Below are 21,137 nucleotides of genomic sequence, written 5' to 3' on the forward strand. Positions count from 1 at the left end.
TTCTCCTTTAAGTGCAATGAGATTGAAAATCGCACGTGTATGTGTGTATATATGTGTATGTGTATATTTATATATATATGTGTGTGTATATATATATATATATATATATATATATATATATATATAATACTGTGTATATACGCTGCTCAAAAAAATCCAAAAAATTAAAGGAACGCTTTTTAATCAGAGTATAGCATCAAGTCAATTAAACTCCTGGGATATTGATCTGGTCAGTTACGTAGCAGAAGGGGTTGTTAATCAGTTTCTGCTGCTTTGGTGTTAGATAAATTAACAACAGGTGCGCTAGATGGGCATTAATGAGACGACCTCCAAAACAGGAATGGTTTTACAGGTAGAGGCCACTGACATTTTTTTTATAGGAAACCTGAAGGCAATTGGTTCCACTAGATTTTAGTTGGGGGTATCAGAGTAAAGGGGGCTGAATACAAATGCACTCCACACTTTTCAGGTATTTATTTACAAAAAAAAGATGGAAAACCATTTATCAGTTTCCTTCCACTTCACAATTATGTGTCACTTTGTGTTGGTCTATCACCAAAAATACCAATAAAATACATTTATGTTTTTGGCTGTAACATGACAAAATTTGGAAATGGTCAAGGGGTATGAATACTTTTTCAAGGCACTGTATATTCACCACCATCCAGGACTTCACCTACTGCAACCCTCTGTTATGTTAGCGGTGGGGCTACAGGAACCATTATACAGTAAAGCATTTACTGGCTTATACAGTAAGGGCAGTAAACCACATTTACCAAGCTGAGTTCTGTTTAGTATCACATTACTAAATGATGAAATGTGTTTCTTGTTCGCTCCTGCATGTCATATGATGCTTTTTGTCTTGGTGAATGGCAGACTTTTCCCTGTGCATTGCAATGCGTAAAGCTCTTGTCTATCACCCATCATCCATTTTTTATACAAATTATAATAGCGTGAACAAGAACGTGTACAATTATAAGGAAACACATAATATAATGTTGAGCCATGGATTTATATGATTGATCCAGCTTTATAAAAAAACAAGTACAAAGTTTATGTGACCTGTATTTTTAATCTTCTAGTTAGTACAGGGGATTTGGAGCTGAAAAAAATAATAATTAAAAAAAGTGTCAAACATAAATTACCTCTAAGCCCTTGTACACACGGTCGGAGAATCCGTAGGAATGTGTCCTATCGGACCGTGTTGTCGGATAATCCGACTGTGTGTGGTATGCATCGGACTGATTCCGTCGGAATATCAGTCGGATCCAATTTTCCAACATGTTGGAAATATTTCCCGACCAACTGGGCCGGTCGGACATACTCCGATCATGTGTAGAGAATTTTGATCGGACCAAGTGCCACGCATGCTCAGATCAAATTCCTACATCAAAGCTATTGGCTACTAGCCTGAATGTAGTCCCATCGTAACGAAATTACGTCATCACGTTCTGAAAGATCGGATTTTTCGACAACTTAGTCCGACCGTGTGTATGCAACAGTTTCGGACAAGATCCGACAGATAAAAACCGACGGGCAAAATCCGATGGATTTGGTTGTGGAAATCTCCGACCGTGTGTACAGGGGCTTACCTATCCCTAATAGTTAAAGCCTGCTGTCGTGTGACATCACAGAGCCAGTCCAGACTCTGCAAGGATCCTGACAATAATGCTGGGATCCACCCACATGCCTGTGAGAGCATGAATCACCCACTCCTGCCCCCTCCACAGCCAAACGCTCCAGTGAGCATTGAAAGGGGGGAGAGCAGAGAGAGGTGACTGACAATCACCACTTTGGGCTCAGAACGGACAAAAAAACTGAGCGATCAGCAGTTTTTGGTCGCTTGGATTTTGGTGTAGAGGCAGCGAGGGCAGATGCAGCATCAGATCGATGTTGCATCCACCTAAGTGAGTATAAAAAAAATGTTTTTGTTGTTGTTGTTACATCCCTTCTCTTTTAAAGTTGACCATAAATAATTTTTGCTTTTTTTTTCATTCAACCAAACAAGATGGATGGAGGAATCAACACTGATGGGACATTGTATTCTGATTGGCTGTAATCGCTGATCAAGGAAGAATTTCCAGCATGTTCCTTCAGAAGTTAATCAAGCAATCGACTTCAAGCAGGGACGGCCACACAGTGATCAAAATGGGATCATTGCTGATCTCGCCGTATTTCGATCAATGTGTAGCCAGCTTAAGCTATGTGTTTTCTGCGTTTCCCTGTGAGGCCACGCTTCTGTCACTCTTGCTATCTATATGGCTTTGCTCTCTTAAAGTTCTTGATTTTGCTTTTTAAGATTCTGTTACTGGTGTAAAGGAGTGGGTGGAGTAGGCGATGAGTTTATCTAATGCAAACAGCCATCTGTCCTCCCTCTGCTACAAGAGAGATCCTCAGTAGTGCAGTGACATGGGTGAGTCTTGTGTACATCATATCACCCCATGGGACAGTCATCTGAGCCCAACACATGCTGTCAAGAGCAGGAGGTCTCCGGTTACTGAGCCCATTTTCTTGCTGCCCATATACAGAGTGAGTAGTTACATTGTACATTGTATACGAACCAGTGGGTACTGATTTGCAATGAAGGTTGATTGTCATATGACAAAACTATTGCATTAATTTAAAGTCAAAATCTCCTTATCAACATTTGCTGCCAGTTGCATACATTGCTTTGTGTCCTTCATTTTCTCTGGTATATTTCTTTACTTTCTTATTTCTTTCTAAAGCCAGCCACACATGGACCAAAATTCGTCCAGTTCAGTAGGAACAAGCCAAATTTCAATTCATGTATGGAGACAGTGGTTGTGCACAAGTCGATCTGTTGATGGACTTGTGCCTAACCAGCCTGCTGAACATTTTCTCTCGATCAGCGCCGCCAGCTATAGCTGGCAGTGCTGATGAATGTATTATGACAGCAGGGAATCGTCCCACTGTCAGAATACAAAGGCACAGCAGCAGTGTGTGGATGAGGGAATCAAGTAATTTTCTTTTGCTCAACCAGCGGGTTGAAGGAAAACAAAATGACTCATGTATGCCTTATTGTTACTTTGGCTCTGTTCACTTTTAAATATTTCGCTGGGTTCCAAGGGGGATCTGTACATGGTAGAACCCCTATGAAGACAGTTGGGATGGCTGCTGGAGTCACTATAACCTTTGTAACAGTCAGGGCTTTTTCTCTCAGACAATAGGTGCAGGAACTCCCCCTTTCTGAGTCACCCTTTTTCTCCACCCCTACCCACCTCCAAGCACCGTCCCCTGGTTCCATCCCCTACCCACCTCCCAGCACCGTTCCTTGGTTCCATCCCCCACTCAGCTCCAAGCATCGTCCCTTGGTTCCATCCCCTACCCACCTCCCAGCATCGTCCCTTGGTTCCATCCCCTACCCACCTCCGAGCACCGTGCCTTGGTTCCATCCCCTACCCACCTCCGAGCACCGTCCCTTGGTTCCATCCCCTACCCACCTCCGAGCACCGTCCCTTAGCTCCATCCCCCACTCACCTCCAAGCACCATCCCTTGGTTCCATCCCCTACCTACCTCCGAGCACCGTCCCTTGGTTCCATCCCCTACCCACCTCCGAGCACCGTGCCTTGGTTCCATCCCCTACCCACCTCCGAGCACCGTCCCTTGGTTCCATCCCCTACCCACCTCCGAGCACCGTGCCTTGGTTCCATCCCCTACCCACCTCCCAGCATCGTCCCTTGGTTCCATCCCCTACCCACCTCCGAACACCGTGCCTTGGTTCCATCCCCTACCCACCTCCGAGCACCGTCCCTTGGTTCCATCTCCTACCCACCTCCGAGCACCGTCCCTTAGCTCCATCCCCCACTCACCTCCAAGCACCATCCCTTGGTTCCATCCCCTACCTACCTCCGAGCACCGTGCCTTGGTTCCATCCCCTATCCACCTCCCAGCACCGTCCCTTGATTCCATCCCCTACCCACCTCCCAACATCGTCCCTTGGTTCCATCCGCTACCCACCTTTGATCACCGTCCCTTGGCTCCATCTCCTACACACCTCCCAGCACCGTCCCTTGGTTCCATCTCCTACCCACTATCTAAAAAAATAAATACACCTTTAAAATATAGTTGGATAAGAAATATTTTAAAAAGCACTTATGACGTAATTTGTATTGCATCAGCGTATGTAATGAATTATTGTTATTATTATACAGGATTTATAGTTTGTGGCGCAGTGTATTTGTAAAACAAAATGCACAGCAGTTCATCTAGTGAAAGTGCATGTATATTTGATCTCTGTGAATGGGGCAATAAAAATGATTGTTATTAGGATTTATCCTGTGCTGGTCAAATGTTTTTTGTTCATTTCATATATAAAATACTGCATTGTTCCATAGATGGCGATAAGTATCATAAGAATGAGCATTTAACCCTTGCAGTGCGAGGGAGCCCACTGCAAGGGTGCATTTTTTTAAATTCCAGGAGTTGGGCTCTAAAGCCCCACACACACAGGCTAAATGTCAGGAGCCATCGGCCTGGTCAATAAAAAATGGTTTACATTCGGCCGGCGTGTATGTCAGCCAGTCCGACAGAAGCAAGCCATTTGGTCAGCTTCTGTCGGATAAGCATGTTGGAAAATCAGCAGCCGATCAGCTCCCTGATCAGAGTGTTCTGGCGGGGAGAGGTGTCCCCGGTACAGCTTGTATAACAGTGTAAATTTGCTGTCTCCTCAAAATAACTCAACACACAGCCATTAATGTCTAAACCGCTGGCAACAAAAGTGAGTACACCCCTAAGTGAAAATGTCCAAATTGGGCCGAAAGTATCAATATTTTGTGTGGCCACCATTATTTTCCAGCTCTGCCTTAACCCTCTTGGGCATGGAGTTCACCAGAGCTTCACAGGTTGCCACTGGAGTCCTCTTCCACTCCTCCATGATGACATTACGGAGCTGGTGGATGTTAGAGACCTTGCACTCCTCCACCTTCTGTTTGAGGATGCCTCACAGATGCTCAATAGGGTTTAAGTCTGGAGACATCCTTGGCCAGTCCATCACCTTTACCCTCTGCTTCTTTAGCAAGGCAGTGGTCGTCTTGGAGGTGTGTTTGGGGTCGTTATCTTGTTGGAATACTGCCCTGCGGTCCTGTCTCCGAAGAGAGGGGAACATGCTCTGCTTCAGTAAGTAACAGTACACGTTGGCATTCATGGTTCACTCAATGAACTGTAGCTCCCTAGTGCTGGCAGCTCTCATGCAGCCCCAGATCATTACACTCCCACCCCCATGCTTAACTGTAGGCAAGACACACTTGTCTTTGTACTCCTCACATAGTTAGTCGCCACACATGCTTGACACAAGTGAACCAAATACATTTATCTTGGTCTCATCAGACCACAGGACATGGTTCCAGTAATCCATGTCCTTAGTCTGCTTGTCTTCAGCATACTGTTTGTGGGCTTTCTTGTGCATCATCTTTAGAAGAGGCTTCCTTCTGGGACAACAGCCATGCAGACCAATTTGATGCAGTATGCGGTGTATGGTCTGAGCACTGACAGGCTGACCCCCCCACTCCTTCAACCTGTGCAGCAGTGCTGGCAGCACTCAAACATCTATTTCCCAAAGACATCCTCTGGATATGACGCTGAGCACATGCGCTCAACTTCTTTGGTCGACTATGGCGAGGCCTGTTCTGAGTGGAACCTGTCCTGTTAAACCACTGTATGGTCTTGAACACTGTGCTGCAGCTCAGTTTCAGGGTCTTGGCAATCTTCTTATAGCCTAGGCCACTGATGGCGAACCTTGGCCCCCAGATGTTTTGGAACTACATTTACCATGATGCTCCACTACACTTCAGAGTGCATGAGCATCATGGGAAATGTAGTTCCAAAACAACTGGGGTGACAAGATTCGCCATCACTGGCCTAGGCCATCTTTATGTAGAGCAACAATTCTTTTTTTCAGATGCTCAGAGAGTTTTTTGCCATGAGGTGCCATGTTCAACTTCCAGTGACCAGTATGAGAGAGTGGGAGCGATAACACCAAATTTAACACACCTGCACCCCATTCACACCTGAAATCTTGTAACACTAATGAGTCACATGACACCGGGGAGGGAAAATGGCTAATTGGGTCCAATTTGGACATTTTCACTTAGGGGTGTACTCACTTTTGTTGCTAGCAGTTTAGACATTAATGGCTGTGTTGAGTTATTTTGAGGGGACAGCAAATTAACACTTTTATACAAGCTGTACACTCACTACTTTACATTGTAGCAAGATATAATAAAATATTTACAAAAATGTGAGGGGTGTGTTCACTTTTGTCAGATACTATATGTAACAAATCAATGAAACAATGAATGTAACTACAGTGAAAAGTGGGTAGCCCAGAGAAAATGGACAAAGCATAGATGATGATGTAGAGTTGTTGGGGTGGCGGTTCAGAGCTGTGTGGTGGTGAGCGCTGCATGACTGTGAACAGACAAGTAGGAGTGAGAAGCATAGTGTAGTATGCAAAAAAAATATTTATAAAAAAAAAGGAAAAAATACACTCACAAGATTGTTGTGTGTGGGTGCTAAAGCAGTGCAAGCAGTGAAGTCACAGGACTGGGAAGGCACTGGAGACCCGAGATCCCTGCCTTGGCCACCGGAAAGGGAAAGGGGAGGAGGGTGCTGTCAGCAGAGCGCTGTCTTCATATCGGAGGAAGCCGCCTCTGAAGCCTGGAACTCGGAATGGAAAGCTGCTCAAGGTCACTGCTGGGCACTGATCAGACACGGATATGTTTCGAAGTGTTTACACGTTTTCTTCAGCCTGTCAACTTTGGACTACCCACTGGATTAAATATCAGGTGTGGGGGGCAGATCCTGGAGGGCCCATGCTTTGCTAACCATGATCCAACCTGAACCTGCCCATAAATGTACTTTGGGCAGTCTTGCAAGTGGTTAAATATTAATAGTTATTAAAACATAAAAAAATCTGTAGGAAAATAATAGTTGAAGAAAGAAGGAAACTAAAGCTGGCCATAGGCGGTTCAAATCTGAACTGGATGAGATTAGAACCATGTATGGACAGGCTGAATGTACCCAAGTTGATTGATTGATCAACATGGGAAAGACCAGCCTGCTGGATTTGACATGTGATTTTTTTGCTAGTGGCTGTTATAGCCGCAGCAGTAATCACTGTGCTCTCTTGGCAAGGATGGCTTTCCTGCCCCACTTTTTTTTACTTGTCAGGTTGCTTTAACTGATATCATCTGCAGATCTGAGTTCATCCCTTTGATCTGTAGATGAATGAAAAGAAAGATACAAATGTAACAATATGTTGCTTTGTAACTTTGTATAATCGCAGTCTGGAGCTGTTGTTTATATTCACTCATTATTCTTTCATTAAGACTTGCTTTTTTGACAGCTAGAGCTGCCAACTTCTTCTCTGAGTGTACTGTAATGTCAGCTTTGATTATTCACAGCTGACAATTGTGGTATACTTGGGGGGGGGGGGGGGGGGTCCTAGATGCAGCGTAGAGAGACTGGATGTGCTACACATGCCATGTGTACAACAATGACTTTTTTTTGGGTGTGTGTAGCACGCCCAAGGTCTGCGACTAATTAAAAAGGCCTTCAGTTGTCCTTCATGTAATCCTTGCACCTTTGCTGCATGGTACATTTTTAAGTGTCTGCTGTAAGCACTAAGCTCAGGGAGCAGTTGGTGCATCCTCTTTAGAGCTGATATCACTTCTTCAGGGATGATATACAAGTGAAAAATCAAGATTAAAGAAACCTCAAGGTGGTAATGTTGTTTTATTAGAGATATTTGGATTATTACACATTTTAACGATTAGGCTGGTCAATCACAGCTTGAATTTTGTCCAATTCCTGCTTAATCAGCTGAAACTGATGCCTGTGGGTGGCGCTGTCAGCATCTCACAGCTTGGCAAACTACTATTTAAAAATCACTGTTCAGGTATCCTGACAGTTGTGAGAGCAGCAGCTGTCAAAATACAGTAACTGGCAGGGAAGAGTCCTCCATCCATAGGGTGGATGGAGAATCTATTGATTTCTCTCATCAACCCAGGCAGCAGGGATAAAGCTGAGCTGTGGGATAAGCAAATATTGTGCAAATACAAGTCATGTGTATTCTTATTTGAATCTTGGTCTGCATTGTGTATTTCTTCCAGATCTGTGCAGTAATCCAGTTTAAAACGTTGCCTCTGTGCAGGAGCTTCCTGTAATAAAGACCGATCACTGCTGCTCTCTCTCCTTGTGCAGGGTGACTGGTCTTGTCTCTGCCCTCTCCTGTAGCTGTCTGCAGGCAGCCTGTAGTGGGTGGGGCCTGCTGGGTCCCTCCCACAGCTCTGCTCTCTGCATAGGCCATGAGCAGCAAGTGTCGATGTCAATGTTTCCTCTACAAGGTAATATCTTAGTTTGCAAAGGCATTTGGTGCACGCAAAGAGGTTTTATATCCTGTGTGGCTATTGTGGAATATACTCAAATAAATATTTGTGTACCTGGAGTTCAGCTTTACATTTATATTTACTGAACAGAATTTCTCGGCTACTGACAGATGTGGGATGAAGCCTCAGAAACCATATTCAATACAGAGAAGAAGAATAAATAGTTGGTCGGGAATCTAGATTTATGAACATTTTTGAGGCTGTTCATTTTTGATACCAAGGTGTTTGGTAAACAGATGCATGTAGCAGAAATTTGAATTAGAGCCTGGAAATTTGACATTACAATTTCATTTTGTTCTGCAGATCTTTCTCTGATTCATGCTCCTGTAAATATGTGTGGCAAGCGTCATCACGAACTGGCTTCCCCCTTCCTATTCTGCTGTGTTTGAAATTCTGTAAGTAAATTGGCTACCACTCAGTTGTGACATCAGTGACACCAATCAGTGTTAAATCTGTTGGGCTTTGCTGGCACAGTCTGTGAACCTTTGCTTGGCAGTAATAGGTGTGTCTGCTTGGCAGCAGCTGTACTGATCCTTGTTCTGCGTGTGTGCAGTGATCACGCTGTGTGCGTCCTCCTTCTTTCTGTATCCTAGCAACCCCGGAGATGCTGCCATTCTGTGCAGGAGGAGGTGGGAGTCGTGTTCAAGTAAACGATTCATTGCTACACTGCTTCTCGCCCAAAATGTCTAGTGTCAGCTGACATCCCTCCAACAACATCTATTAGGACTCATTGAAAGACTGCCAAGATGATAGCAAAGTGATTTTTTTAATGGGCCCCTACAGGTTTGTGCCATAATGTGTTAGTATGCACCGCATGTTAGCACATTATGACAGATTTACCTGTCATGCAGCCTTCCAGTGCTGTGTTGTCACCCCTCCCGTTGCTTCTCTTTTCACCTGGTCTTCCTTCCAAGTTTGTGCTCTCTGGCCATTTGCATTGCTGAGTCATGATGACATCACTCCTGTGGAGGAGTCACGATAACGACACTGCACTTAGAACTGCAGAGCAGCTGCGCATGCACCAGTAATGTCATCAGCATACTGGTACGTCACTTTAGCACATGTGTACTAGTTCACCCCTTGGGGTGCACAGCGGAAAAATCCTATGATGGGACACAGCGGATCACAGCACTTGGTACAGTGGCACATGTGATCGCTATGATTGGTCGTAGTGATCACATGATTACAATGTCAACAAAACAGTCAAAAATGGCTTGCATTCATGACTATAATGTGAAGCTGTGATTGACCCACACCTATCACATGGCACCTACAGGTAAGCCTAGATTAAGGCTTACCTGTAGGTCCAAGAAATATCTCCTAAGTGCCCGTTCACACAGGGGCGACACGTCTTGCAGCGCGACTCACAGACGCGACCTGCACACGACTTCAGCGCCGACTTGCAAAACTACATCTGTATAGAAGTCAATGCAAGTCGCCTGAAGTCGCCCCAAAAATAGTACAGAAACCTTTTTCTAAGTCGGAGCGACTTGAGTCGCTCCTATTAGAACGGTTCCATAGTACAGAACGGAGCACGACTTGTCAGGCGGCTAAGTCACCTGACAAGTCGCGGTAGTGTGAACGGGCACTAAACCTACATGGTTTAGGAGATATTTGCCTAAAGACAGGCACTACGCAGGAGGTGGGGGTTAACTTCCACTTCCACTGACTACCTCTGCTTTTGGGGGGTTAAATTTCGCTGTCAGTGACCACCAATATAGGGGGAGTTAAAATGCAAAGCCATTACCACCAATGCAGGAAGAGGTGGGTGGGTGTGTTACTTTTACTGCCATGACCACCATTGCAGAGGGGGTGGGGGTATTAACCACTGCTGCCACCTACCACCAATGCAGCAGAGATTGGGAGGGGGGGGGGAAATTGCACTGCCACTGACCAGCAGGGTGGGGGGATTAAATTGCACTGCCATGTAGCACAAATATGGGGGGTTAACAGTAGTGACACCAGTGCTGGGGGATATTATTAAATCTTCTGACATTAATGTTGGGGGTAATTATTGCACCTACTGACACCAATGCTCGGGGTTATTATTGGTGTCCACTGAAACCAATGCTGGGGGTAATATTACATCCACTGACACCAATGCTGGGGGTTATTATTGTGTCCACTGACACCAATGCTGGGGGTTATTATTGTGTCCACTGACACCAATGCTGGGGGTTATTATTGTGTCCACTGACACTAATGCTGGGGGTTATTATTGTGTCCACTGACACCAATGCTGGGGGTTATTATTGCATCCTCTGACACCAATGTTGGGAACATTTGGGATATGATGCTAAAAATGCAGCAATTCAACATTTTTGGGCGTTGAGGTGTGAAAATGTGTTGCTATTGTGCAGCCCTTTGGAGGTACCAGGGCAGCAATTGACGCTCTTTATAGTTTTCAAGTTAACCACCACTGATTTAAAGTCATAGCCAAATTAAATTTAGGCTTTTTTTTTTTTGTTGCTTACTGAAAATCTATTTTAAATAACATGGCTGTGTAAGGCTACATTGTGCAGAGGGTGAGAACACTGCTGCACAATTTCCCTGCAGAACAAACAGCTGTTGATTTAGTAAAGGTAAATAGACTGTGCACTCTGCAAGAGCAGTTGCTCCAGAGCTTAGTAAATGAGCAGAAGCTCTGCGGACTTCCAACATCCAATCATGTGCAAACAAAAATGCATTTTTTTTCCTTGTACGTGATTGGGTATTCTTGGCCAAGTAAAGCTTTATCTCATTTATTAAGCTCTGGAGCAACTGCACTTGCAGAGTGCACAGTCTATTTGCCTTTAGTAAATCATGCCCTAAGTGTTGGCACCTTGTTAGGGAACGTGGAAATACATTTACGGTAGAATGGTTATAAAAACACAGGGTGCACTTGGAAAAACAAAGACTACTGTTTTAATGCTAGTGACAGGCTGCACAAAATAGGCCATGTTAGACTTTTCCTATAGATCCACTGTAATCTAAGGTCACAGCATTCATATCTAGATGCGATTTTAGTTTCAAACAGGTATTTTTTTATTTCATATTTTAATGCCAGGATTTAAAGACATTTGGGCAAAGGTAGAGTAAATAAAGCCATCTATATCTAAACAGAATTTTGGGTTTGTTCAGAGTTCATTTTATGCCATAAAGGTGCTTTTTTTTTTTTTTATTGGCGGAGGAACTGGTTTCACCCAGGGCGACAGGAAAAGGGTTAATTTCTCAGCCCTGGCTGCAGACAGCGCATTCAGCAGAGCTGGTAACTTGGTGCCAGTAGCTCAGTGTTAGATTTATAGCATAATTTGATGTGCTGAAGCATGCACTTTAATCGCATGGGGATGTGCAATTCTGGGACAGCAGACTGATCTGACAGGCACTAATCCTCTCCGCAGACCGTTCTGATGGGGCTGGGAGGGTGCATTTAGAGGCTCATCAGCATCATTGTGCTAAGTGCTTGGACCAGAAAGGGCTGAAACGATGTGAGGGATGGTAATGCACTGTGAACAAGGCTACTATAACATCATACAATCTCCTTTACAGTATAACTAGCGTTCTTTTAATAATAACAACAATACAACAGGCCTCATTTATTAAGGTAATGGCTAGACCACTGGTGATGTGTAATATGCAATAACACATACGGTAGTAACTAATCATATCTTAAAAATCGATTTCTTTCCCACAACTCTTGCCATACAGCTTGTTTGCTGCCAGTTTGTAAAGTTGAATGTGTATTTCCAGATGCCAGTCTGTTTTTGGATAACATCAACCCTGATGAAAATCCTATTCCTACTTATTAACATGCAGCACAATAAATATAATGATGCAAGAAACTAAAAACTTCCCCTGTAGCTTACCATGAAGGCCACAGTTCAAAGTTGTGGGTACCATACTGAGAAGACATTGAAAGGATAACTACACTTTTACTAACTTCCTCTACAGATGCATACCTAATTTTATTGGACAACTGTGTCTTGCAGGAATATTCATCGCCTCAGGCCGAAATCTCCCTCTACGCTGGCCTGCATAGGCATTCCCCATAGACCTCTACTTGGCCATTAAGAGCTGTACTTTTCATCCGAGAGAGCTAATATTTTCTGAAACTCAGCAATAGCTGATTATAGGCTTCCTATGTTTAGATGTCCTTTAAAACTCTCTACTCATGGAAATCTGCTTACACTTATAGTGTATGTTTTTATTACACCTTAAAGTAAATTAGTATGTCCTGCGGCTTCATCCCTGTACATAGTTACATAGGTTGAATAAAGACACCAATCCAACCTGAGTGAGTGTCTACAATTGTCCCTATCCCTGTACATTGCACACTCACATCAGTCCCTACCCTCAAGGAGCCCATAATCCAAGGTCCCCATTCATATACTAGGGCCAATTTTGGACAGAAGACAATTAATCTACCTGCATGTCTTTGGATTGTGGGAGGAAACTGGAGTACCCAGAGGAAACCCACACAGGCACAGGGAGAACATGCAAACTCCAGGCAGGTAGTGTCGTGGTTGGGATTTGAACCAGCGACCCTTTTTACTGCTAGGTGAGAGTGCTACCCACTACACCACTGTGCTGCCCATGGACTGTAGACTGTACCTAGTCTTCTTTCTAGATCTAATGGTGAATGGTGAGAGCATATGCCAGTCTTCTTTTTCAGTTTTCTTCACAGCTCTACTAGTAAAAAGTGAGGGAAGATGTCAGACTTCTTCTTAGCTCCATCGGGGAATGATGGAAGGGCAGCACTTGTCAGTCTCTTCTTGGTTTAAAGTGAATTGTCGGGGCACATGTCCATTTTACTCCCAACTCTAAAGGGAAAGGGTGGTAGGCACATGCCACTCTTCTTCCAACTCTAACAGGGAATGGTGGGGGCACTAGCCAGCCTTCTTCCCAACTCTAATAGGAAATGGTGGGGGTTCATGCCAGTCTTCCCAACTTTAACAAGGAATGGGGGGAGGGGTACATGCCAGTCTTCCTCCAAACCTTAATAAGGAATGGTGGGGGTACATGCCAGTCTTCTTCCCAGCTTTAACAAGGAATGGTGGGGGAACATACCAGTTGCATTCAAAGCTCTTATAGGGAATAATGGAGACACATGCCAGTCTTCTTCTCAACTCAAAAAGGGGATGATGTTTTAACATACCACTCTTATTCCCGGCTCCAACAGGAAATGGTCGGGGAACATTCCAGTTGTCTTCCCAGCTCTAACAGGGAATGGTGGAGGCACATGCCAGTCTTCTTCCCAGCTCAAACAGAAGATGGAGGGGGCACCTGGCAACAGTTCTTCTAAGTTCTAACAGGGAATGTTGGGAGCACTTACACAATAAAAGATTCATTCTGTTTTCTCTATATAAAAAAATCTGAAAATGTGCATGGAAATGGTATTAACATATTGCACAACTGCATAACCTGATTATCACAATCAATTCGCATATATATATAACTTACCATATAAAGGCCAGCAAGTAACAAATAATCCCTTTTACCCTTTTAGATTTTTATTCTTGTCCACTTTGGGATGGAGTAAAGAACAGTGTTTACGATAATGAATCTTTCTTCACAGGTTTGATGTGCAGTGGAGATCAAAGTGACCAATAAGGATGAGTAACCAAACTACCCCCGAGCTTGTGTCCTCGCCTCCCTCAACTGGGCAGAGATATTTTGACCGCTGTTCAGAGGATGACCCAGAATATCTGCGCGACAGAAACATGGCGGCTGACCTCAGACAGGACTTCAATGTCATGGAGCAAAAGAAACGCGTGAGCATGATCCTGCAGAGCCCTGTGAGTAGCCACAGAATATACAGAGTAATATAGAAGGAAGGGAAAGTTAAAAAAAAAAGGTATTGTTTTCTGTTTGCTCCTGGTATTTTAGGACCAAATTTTACCTTAAAGTGATTGTAAACGATCACCTTGTAAAAAAAAACATTCCGTTTAAAATAGAAATGAAACTCAAAACATTTGTGTATAGATATAAAAAACATTATAAATAACTTTTTTCCTTTTCTCTAAGTGATCACATTCCCTCTGTGCTCAGCTGCATAAGAGCTGGAGGAGGAGAAACACCAGCACACCGATCTTCCCAGTGAATGGCTGTGCAGGGGGGTTGTGTTAGGACACGCCTGATCATTGATGGAGAACAGGCTGAGTTCCCAGCACAGCTAGAGAACTGTCCATGGTGTGTGTTCTCCTTCTTAGTGTGGTCAGTTTTTAATAGGAAAGCAGAGGGACTGGCAGGAACAACAGGGATTTCACACAAAGGAAGAAATACAAAGAGAACAGGATACTTTTTCATACAAGTACATGGTACAGCCGGCACAAATCAGGAATATAAAATGTTGGGGTAACACACACTTCTTCTGCCACATTTGTAATGTTTTTTTTTGGGGGGGGAGGGCGGGTAGCTGATTTTGACAGGTACCTACTCCCACTTCTTGTTGGATCGCCATGGTGGATCCATCAGAAGTTCTCCCACTCCCCCCCCCCCCCCCCCACTCGCATTCTTCTGGGAGACACGTCACAGGTGCCAGAAGGCTGGAGAACCTTTGACAAAACACAACGCAGCTCACGCATGTTCACTGGGCAGCCGGCTGCAAGGAGGGAGGGGGGAGAGGTGAACTTCCTTCTGGCGCCGCAGCGCCAGGGGAGAAAGTGGGTACCCGCTCCTCCCCCCAAAAAAATTACATGCCAAATGTGGGGGGTCACCTGCACTTAAAGCGGAAGTGTCATTTTTGGGTGGAACTCCGCTTTAAGTTATGAACAGAGTGGGGGGACTGAAATTATGTTAGGTTTTTATTGCTGTTTTTGACTCCATTGGGGAGATTTTTCCATTCTTCCTGTCATTACACTTACCTGTACTGTCCTGTTCCAGATATTGTTCTTAAAAACTGTGACAGGAGCCTAGCAGTACCTTTTACATTATATTTATAACCCATTGTCCTTCCCAGTTATTTTTCTTTGAGCTCTCCCATAAAATATAAAATTATATTATATTAAAGTATATAAAGGTAATTTTGTTTTAGTTTTGGATAGATTGTAGAGGGATTAGAACAGGTTTTTACTACAGTCTGTATCCCTGTTAGGCTGGATTCACACCTAGGCATTTTTAGTGCTTTTTGGATTTTGCAGATTTGCACTACAGAACGTGTTCCATAGGAAACCATGATAAATGAACTGTAGTGCAAATCTGCAAAATGCAAAAAGCACTAAAAATACATAGGTGTGAATCCAGCCTTAGGGAGATGCACTTTCTCTATTTGTCCTGTTCATCGATATGAGTGAAACTGAAAGAAAATCCCACATTTTGGGTTGTCACCAGAACAGGAACAGAGGGGAAAATATTCCAATGGAGACACTAGTTCTGGTGGCAACCATGGATTTCCCCACCTCCTTGGGATTTTCTCTCGCTTTTTGTTTTGGCTATGGGACAGAATGTAATGGAAAAATGGCAAAATAAAAATAAAACTTATAGGGGTATTAACCCTCCTTTAACCTATCCAAAGTATATAAAAAAAAAAAGTTTTGCCTTTAGTTCATCAGCTACATAACTACCAATAGTAGTGTTTGCACTATAGCCCAGCCAACAGGAAACATTTTCATACTGCTGGGTATATTGCACCATTGTATGGCTTTTAAACAGTACAAGAGTACTTTCTTACATTATGAGTTGGGCGTTGAAAACTATGAATGTATTATAGCCGTAATGTGTGCCGTAATATACGGCATAACAACTATTGAAAAATCATTAGTCCAGCAAAATTAAACTGCAAAAAGGCTGAGAATTAGGCTGTTAGGCATTATGATTTTCACATTAATAAATAAAACACATGTAAAGGAATCCACTGAGACAATGCAAAAGGCAATTTAATATTAAAGTGCAGAGTAAATGAACTTGCAACAACTAATCAGACATCACTTTCCTTTTTCTGGAATTATGATTTTGGTTGGGTTGCCTTGTATTTATTAATTTCTTCTCTCAGTCTTTCAGGGAGGAGCTGGAAAGTCTGATTCAGGAACAGATGAAGAAAGGGAACAACTCATCCAATATCTGGGCCCTCCGGCAAATCGCTGACTTCATGGCCAGCACTGCACCATCTGTCTTCCCCACCTGTCCAGTCAGTAAGTGCCTCCACGTTGTGTATGGGGAGGATGCTCGTCAGGACATAGCCTGCAGTCTTCTCTCAGCCAAAATTTTATACTTGTTACCATATGTTGATCTTTCAATAAAAACCTTTGAATGAGGAGAAAATATTTTTCTGTAGGTAAAAAAGATGAGACTCTGCGGATATTAACGTAAATTGTTGCATTTTTGTGACCAAATAGACCCTATTTACAATCATTTCAATGTTTCTATTTGAGGTTCTGTACAGTGTTTGAGAATCAATAGCTTTGCACATAGAAATGATTCATTTATATTATACATATAACTATGACCACTGGCAGGTTAAGTGAATAACATTGATTATCTCGTTATAATTGCATCTCAAAGCCAGTGGAATATATTAGTCAGCAAGTAAACATGTTGACCCTGAAGTTGACGTGTTGAAAGCAGATGAAATGGGCATTGCAGTTTTTTGTGTATGGGGCTGTATAACCGCAGACCAGTCAGGGTGCCCCTTCTGACCCGTGTCCACAGCCAAAAGCATCTGCAATGGGCACATGTGCATCTGAACTGGACCATGGAGCAATGGAAGAAGGTGGCCTGGTCCGATGAATCATGTTTTCTTTTATATCATGTGGATGGCAGGGTGCTTGTGCATTGCTTACTTGACGAAGAGATGGCAGCAAGATGCACTATTTAAAGAAGACAAACCGGTGGAGGCAGTGTGATGCCTTGGGTAATGTTCTGCTGGAAAACCTTGGGTCCTGATATTGATGTGAAATGTTATTTTGACTTTCATCAGGACAATGTGTCCTGCCACACTGCAAAAATGGTTCAAGAATGGTTTGAGGTACACAACAATGAGCCTCCAAATTCTCCAGATCGCAAGCCAATCGAGCATCTGTGGGATGTACTGGAAAAACAAGTCCGATCCATGGGGTCCCCACCTATATAGTTAGTTACATAGTAGGTGAGGTTGAATAAAGACACAAGTCCATCAAGTCCAAACTATGTGTGTGATTAGATGTCAGTATTACATTGTACAGGCATACCCCACTTTTAAGTACACAATGAGATTTATTTACTAAAGCTGGAAAGTGTAAAATCGGGCTCACTTCTGCATATAAACCAATGAGCTTCTAACCCCAGCTTGTTCAATTAAGCTTTGGTAATAAAACCTGGAAGCTTATTGGTTTCTACGCAGAAGTGAGCCTGATTTTGCACTTTCCAGCTTTAGTAAATAAACCTCATTGTGTACTTAAAAGTGAGATATGCCTGTTTATCCCTGTATGTTGCGGTCGTTCAGGTGCTTATCTAATAGTTTTTTGAAACTATTAATGCACCCCCCTGAGACAACTGCCTGTGGAAGGGAATTCCACATCCTTGCCACTCTTATGCCGCGTACACACGATCAGACTATCCGACGGACTTGGTCCGGTGGACCAGAGTCCGCCGGACAATCCGCCCGTGTGTGGGCTCCGGCTGACTTTTTTTTCCCAAAAGTCCGGCGGACTTAGAAAGTAGTTTTGACTCAAAAGAAATTGCAATCCAGCCGTCTGTGCGCTAGTCCGCCGGACTTTTTGAAATGAACGGACTTGCTCACACAGAGAAAAGTCCGTTCATTTTGAACGTGGCTCCAGGTAGCTGGGACTAGCGCAGGAGGTCAATTTCGCCACCTCCATGGGCGAGATTGACACCTCGCTGTCCCGTTACCTGGTATGGACTTAAAGGGGAAGCTCTACGCTGAAAAAAACAGCATGGGGGTCCCCCCAGGTCCATATCAGACCCTTATCTGAGCGCGCAACCCGGCCGGTCAGGAAAGGGGGTGGGGACGAGCGAGCGCCCCCCCCCTCCTGAGCCGTATCAGGCCGCGTGCCCTCAACATGGGGGGTGCTTTGGGGAAGGGGGGCCCTGCGGCCCCCCCACCCCAAAGCACCTTGTCCCCATGTTGATGAGGACAAGGGCCTCTTTCCGACAACCCTGGCCGTTGGTTGTCGTGGTCTGCGGGTGAGGGGCTTATTGGAATCCAGGAGCCCCCTTTAAGAAGGGGTCCTCTAGATATCGGCCACGTTTTTAAAATGATTTATTGCACAGCTCCGGTGGTCTTCTTCCGTCTTAGGGGGTCTTCTGGCCGGACTCCTCCGCTATCTTCTGCTCTTTTACTAGCTCTTTCACTAGCAGAGGAGCCCGGCTTTCTTCTTCTTTGCCACCGCCGTCCGGGGGTCTTCTTCCGACTTCGGTTCTTCTTGCCGGGCCTCTGCTTCTTCTTCCAGCTCTTTTACTAGCGGTAGCCCGGTCTTCTGTCGCCGCCTTCTCTTTTTCTGTTCTTCTCTTCTTCTTCCTTGAGATGTTGACTCAACGCTCTCAACACTCTGGCCGCAATGAGAGGGACGCGTTGTGCGGCAACTTATATAGGGACAATGGGCGGGGTCACCGGATGATGTCACATGGTGACCCCACCCCCTTATGATTTCACAGCAGTCCCGGAGGATGCTGGGACTGTGACATCATAATGGGCGTGGACATCACCCGGTGACCCCGCCCATTGTCCCTATTTAAGTCGCCGCGCAATACGTCCTTGTCATTGTGGCCAGAGACAGCGTTGAGTCAACATCTCAAGGAAGAAGAAGAGAAGAACAGAAGAAGAGAAGGCGGCGACAGCGACGTCAGAAGACCGGCCACCGCTAGTAAAAAAGTTAAAGGAAGAAAGCGGAGGCCCGGCAAGAAGAACCGTGTTCTGTGCTCGCAACCTTTCTTCATAACTAATATCCTCCAGACCCTTTATTAGCTTTGTTCCCCTTCTTGGTACTCACTCCATTTCCAGTACATCCTTCCTGAGGGCTGGTGCCCAGAACTGGACACATACTCTAGGTACGGCCGGACCAAAGTCTTTTAGACCGGGAGAATTATCATATTATCTCTGGAGTTGATCCCATTTTTAATGCATGCCAATATTCTGTTTGCTTTGTTAGCAGCAGCTTGGCATTGCATGTCATTGCTGAGCCTATCATCTACTAGGACCCCCAGGTCCTTTTCCATCCTAGATTCCCCAGAGGTTCTCCCCCCAGTGTATAGATTGCATTTATATTTTTGCCACCTAAATGCATTATTTTAAATTTTTCTACACTGAACCTCATTTGCCATGTAGTTGCCCACCCAATTAATTTGTTCAGATCTTTTTGCAAGGTTTCCACATCCTGCAGAGAAGTTATTACCCTGCTTAGCTTAGTATCGTCCACAGGTACAGGGATTAAACTGTTTATCCCATCCTCCTCACAACTAACAGGACTTAAAAGATCTGCTAGTGATGGCTTAGTGCCAGATAACACAGCATACCTTCAGAGGTCTAGTGGTGTCCATGCTGTGAAGGGTCAGGGCTGTTTTGGTGGCAAAAGGGGGGACCTACTCAATATTAGGTAGGTGGTCATAAAGTTATGTTCGGTATATACAGTATGTTTAATACAAACCTGCTGGGGTTGTTAAAGGCTAAGTCTACCTTTTACAAAATAATAAAAAATGCATACATATTTTGCAAGAAGAAAAAAAATGTGCATTTATTATTATTATTATTATGCAAATCAGCCTGCAAAGCACTTCAACTGTAGTCAGCGGATGTGGGTGCAATGCCAGGCTCATACAGATTCTTACCCCAGCTCTATGTTTTTCGATATTTGAACTATCAATTAGAGAGCAGTGGAAGTGTCAACGGACTACGAGCATGGTGACCACTGCACTTGGGTTTCCATTAAGAACTACAAGTCTGTCTGCTACCATGGAAGATGGGACTTGTAGTTCATTCATTCTTAGATCTCTGTGAAAGAATAATATGGCTTTGCACGCAACCACGCACATTTCAAAAGTGACAGCAGCTACAATGAATGCTTTCACAAGTTAGGGCTGTTTGGGGGTTAGGGTGTCCTATTTGCAACATGTTACACCCTATATACCGTATCTGTAACATGGTGCAAAAGGTGGAGTTAGCCTTTAACTTTTGACCCTAGTAATATCTATTGCTCCTCATAGGAGTGGCCAAGCAATATCATTTATCCATGATAAAGTTGTAGAACCTTCTTTACTAATGTAAGAGGAAGCAACATCTAATCATGTGCAAGAAAATTCAACATAATCTTTTGAAGTTTAATAGATGCTTGAAGTGAACACAGGTTTGGAGGTACCTGGTTCCTCTAAGGTTTTCTGGGTCACTGGGGAAGCAATCTGATTGGATGCTGTTGCCCCATGTGACACTGGCAGTCAGCTTGGGTCAGGAAGAGCCTATTTAAGGTGGTCATGGCTCCCAGGATTGGTGTGTTTTATGCGGGTGGGTAGTGCAGGGAAAGGTACCCTGTCTGTCAGGGATAGCATTAGCAGTAGGGAAAGTTTCCCAATGGGGAGGGAAAGCTTAGGGTCGTATCCTTTCTGGACATCTTCCTGATTGGGTATGAGACAGGCAGGCCGCATTCTCCCCCTCTTTACAGGTGCTGTTATTCTGGCTGGAACGCACTCTGTTCACATTGCTGTAACTGTGAGTGTACCTTGTTGGACAGTCTTCCCACCAGGATTGTTGGGAACTGTTTCTGCATTGCTTCAATATAAATTTATTTTTGCACCTGACTATCTGAATTATTGTCGCCACACCACGC

At 44.2% G+C, this 21,137-nt stretch overlaps 1 protein-coding gene across 5 annotated transcripts in view; it reads left to right on the forward strand.

The window, feature by feature from the left end:
* ADD2 (adducin 2) overlaps positions 1-21,137 on the forward strand; it is a 127,816-nt gene that overhangs the window by 49,348 nt on the left and 57,331 nt on the right. For 2 of the 5 annotated variants that reach the window (XM_077469426.1, XM_077469430.1), the window contains exons 1-4: positions 2,379-2,529; positions 8,710-8,801; positions 13,961-14,180; positions 16,376-16,514. In XM_077469426.1, coding sequence (XP_077325552.1) covers positions 13,998-14,180; positions 16,376-16,514 — 322 coding nt within the window. In that variant the 5' untranslated portion in view covers positions 2,379-2,529; positions 8,710-8,801; positions 13,961-13,997. Of the gene's footprint in view, positions 1-2,378; positions 2,530-8,709; positions 8,802-13,960; positions 14,181-16,375; positions 16,515-21,137 lie in introns of those variants that run through there. The other 3 variants (XM_077469427.1, XM_077469429.1, XM_077469428.1) reach the window with 3 other exon arrangements.

This window comes from Lithobates pipiens, unplaced genomic scaffold, assembly GCF_037356315.1.
Source record: "Lithobates pipiens isolate NorthernLeopardFrog02 unplaced genomic scaffold, aLitPip1_a1.2 Scaffold_8, whole genome shotgun sequence".
Lineage (NCBI taxonomy): Eukaryota > Metazoa > Chordata > Amphibia > Anura > Ranidae > Lithobates > Lithobates pipiens.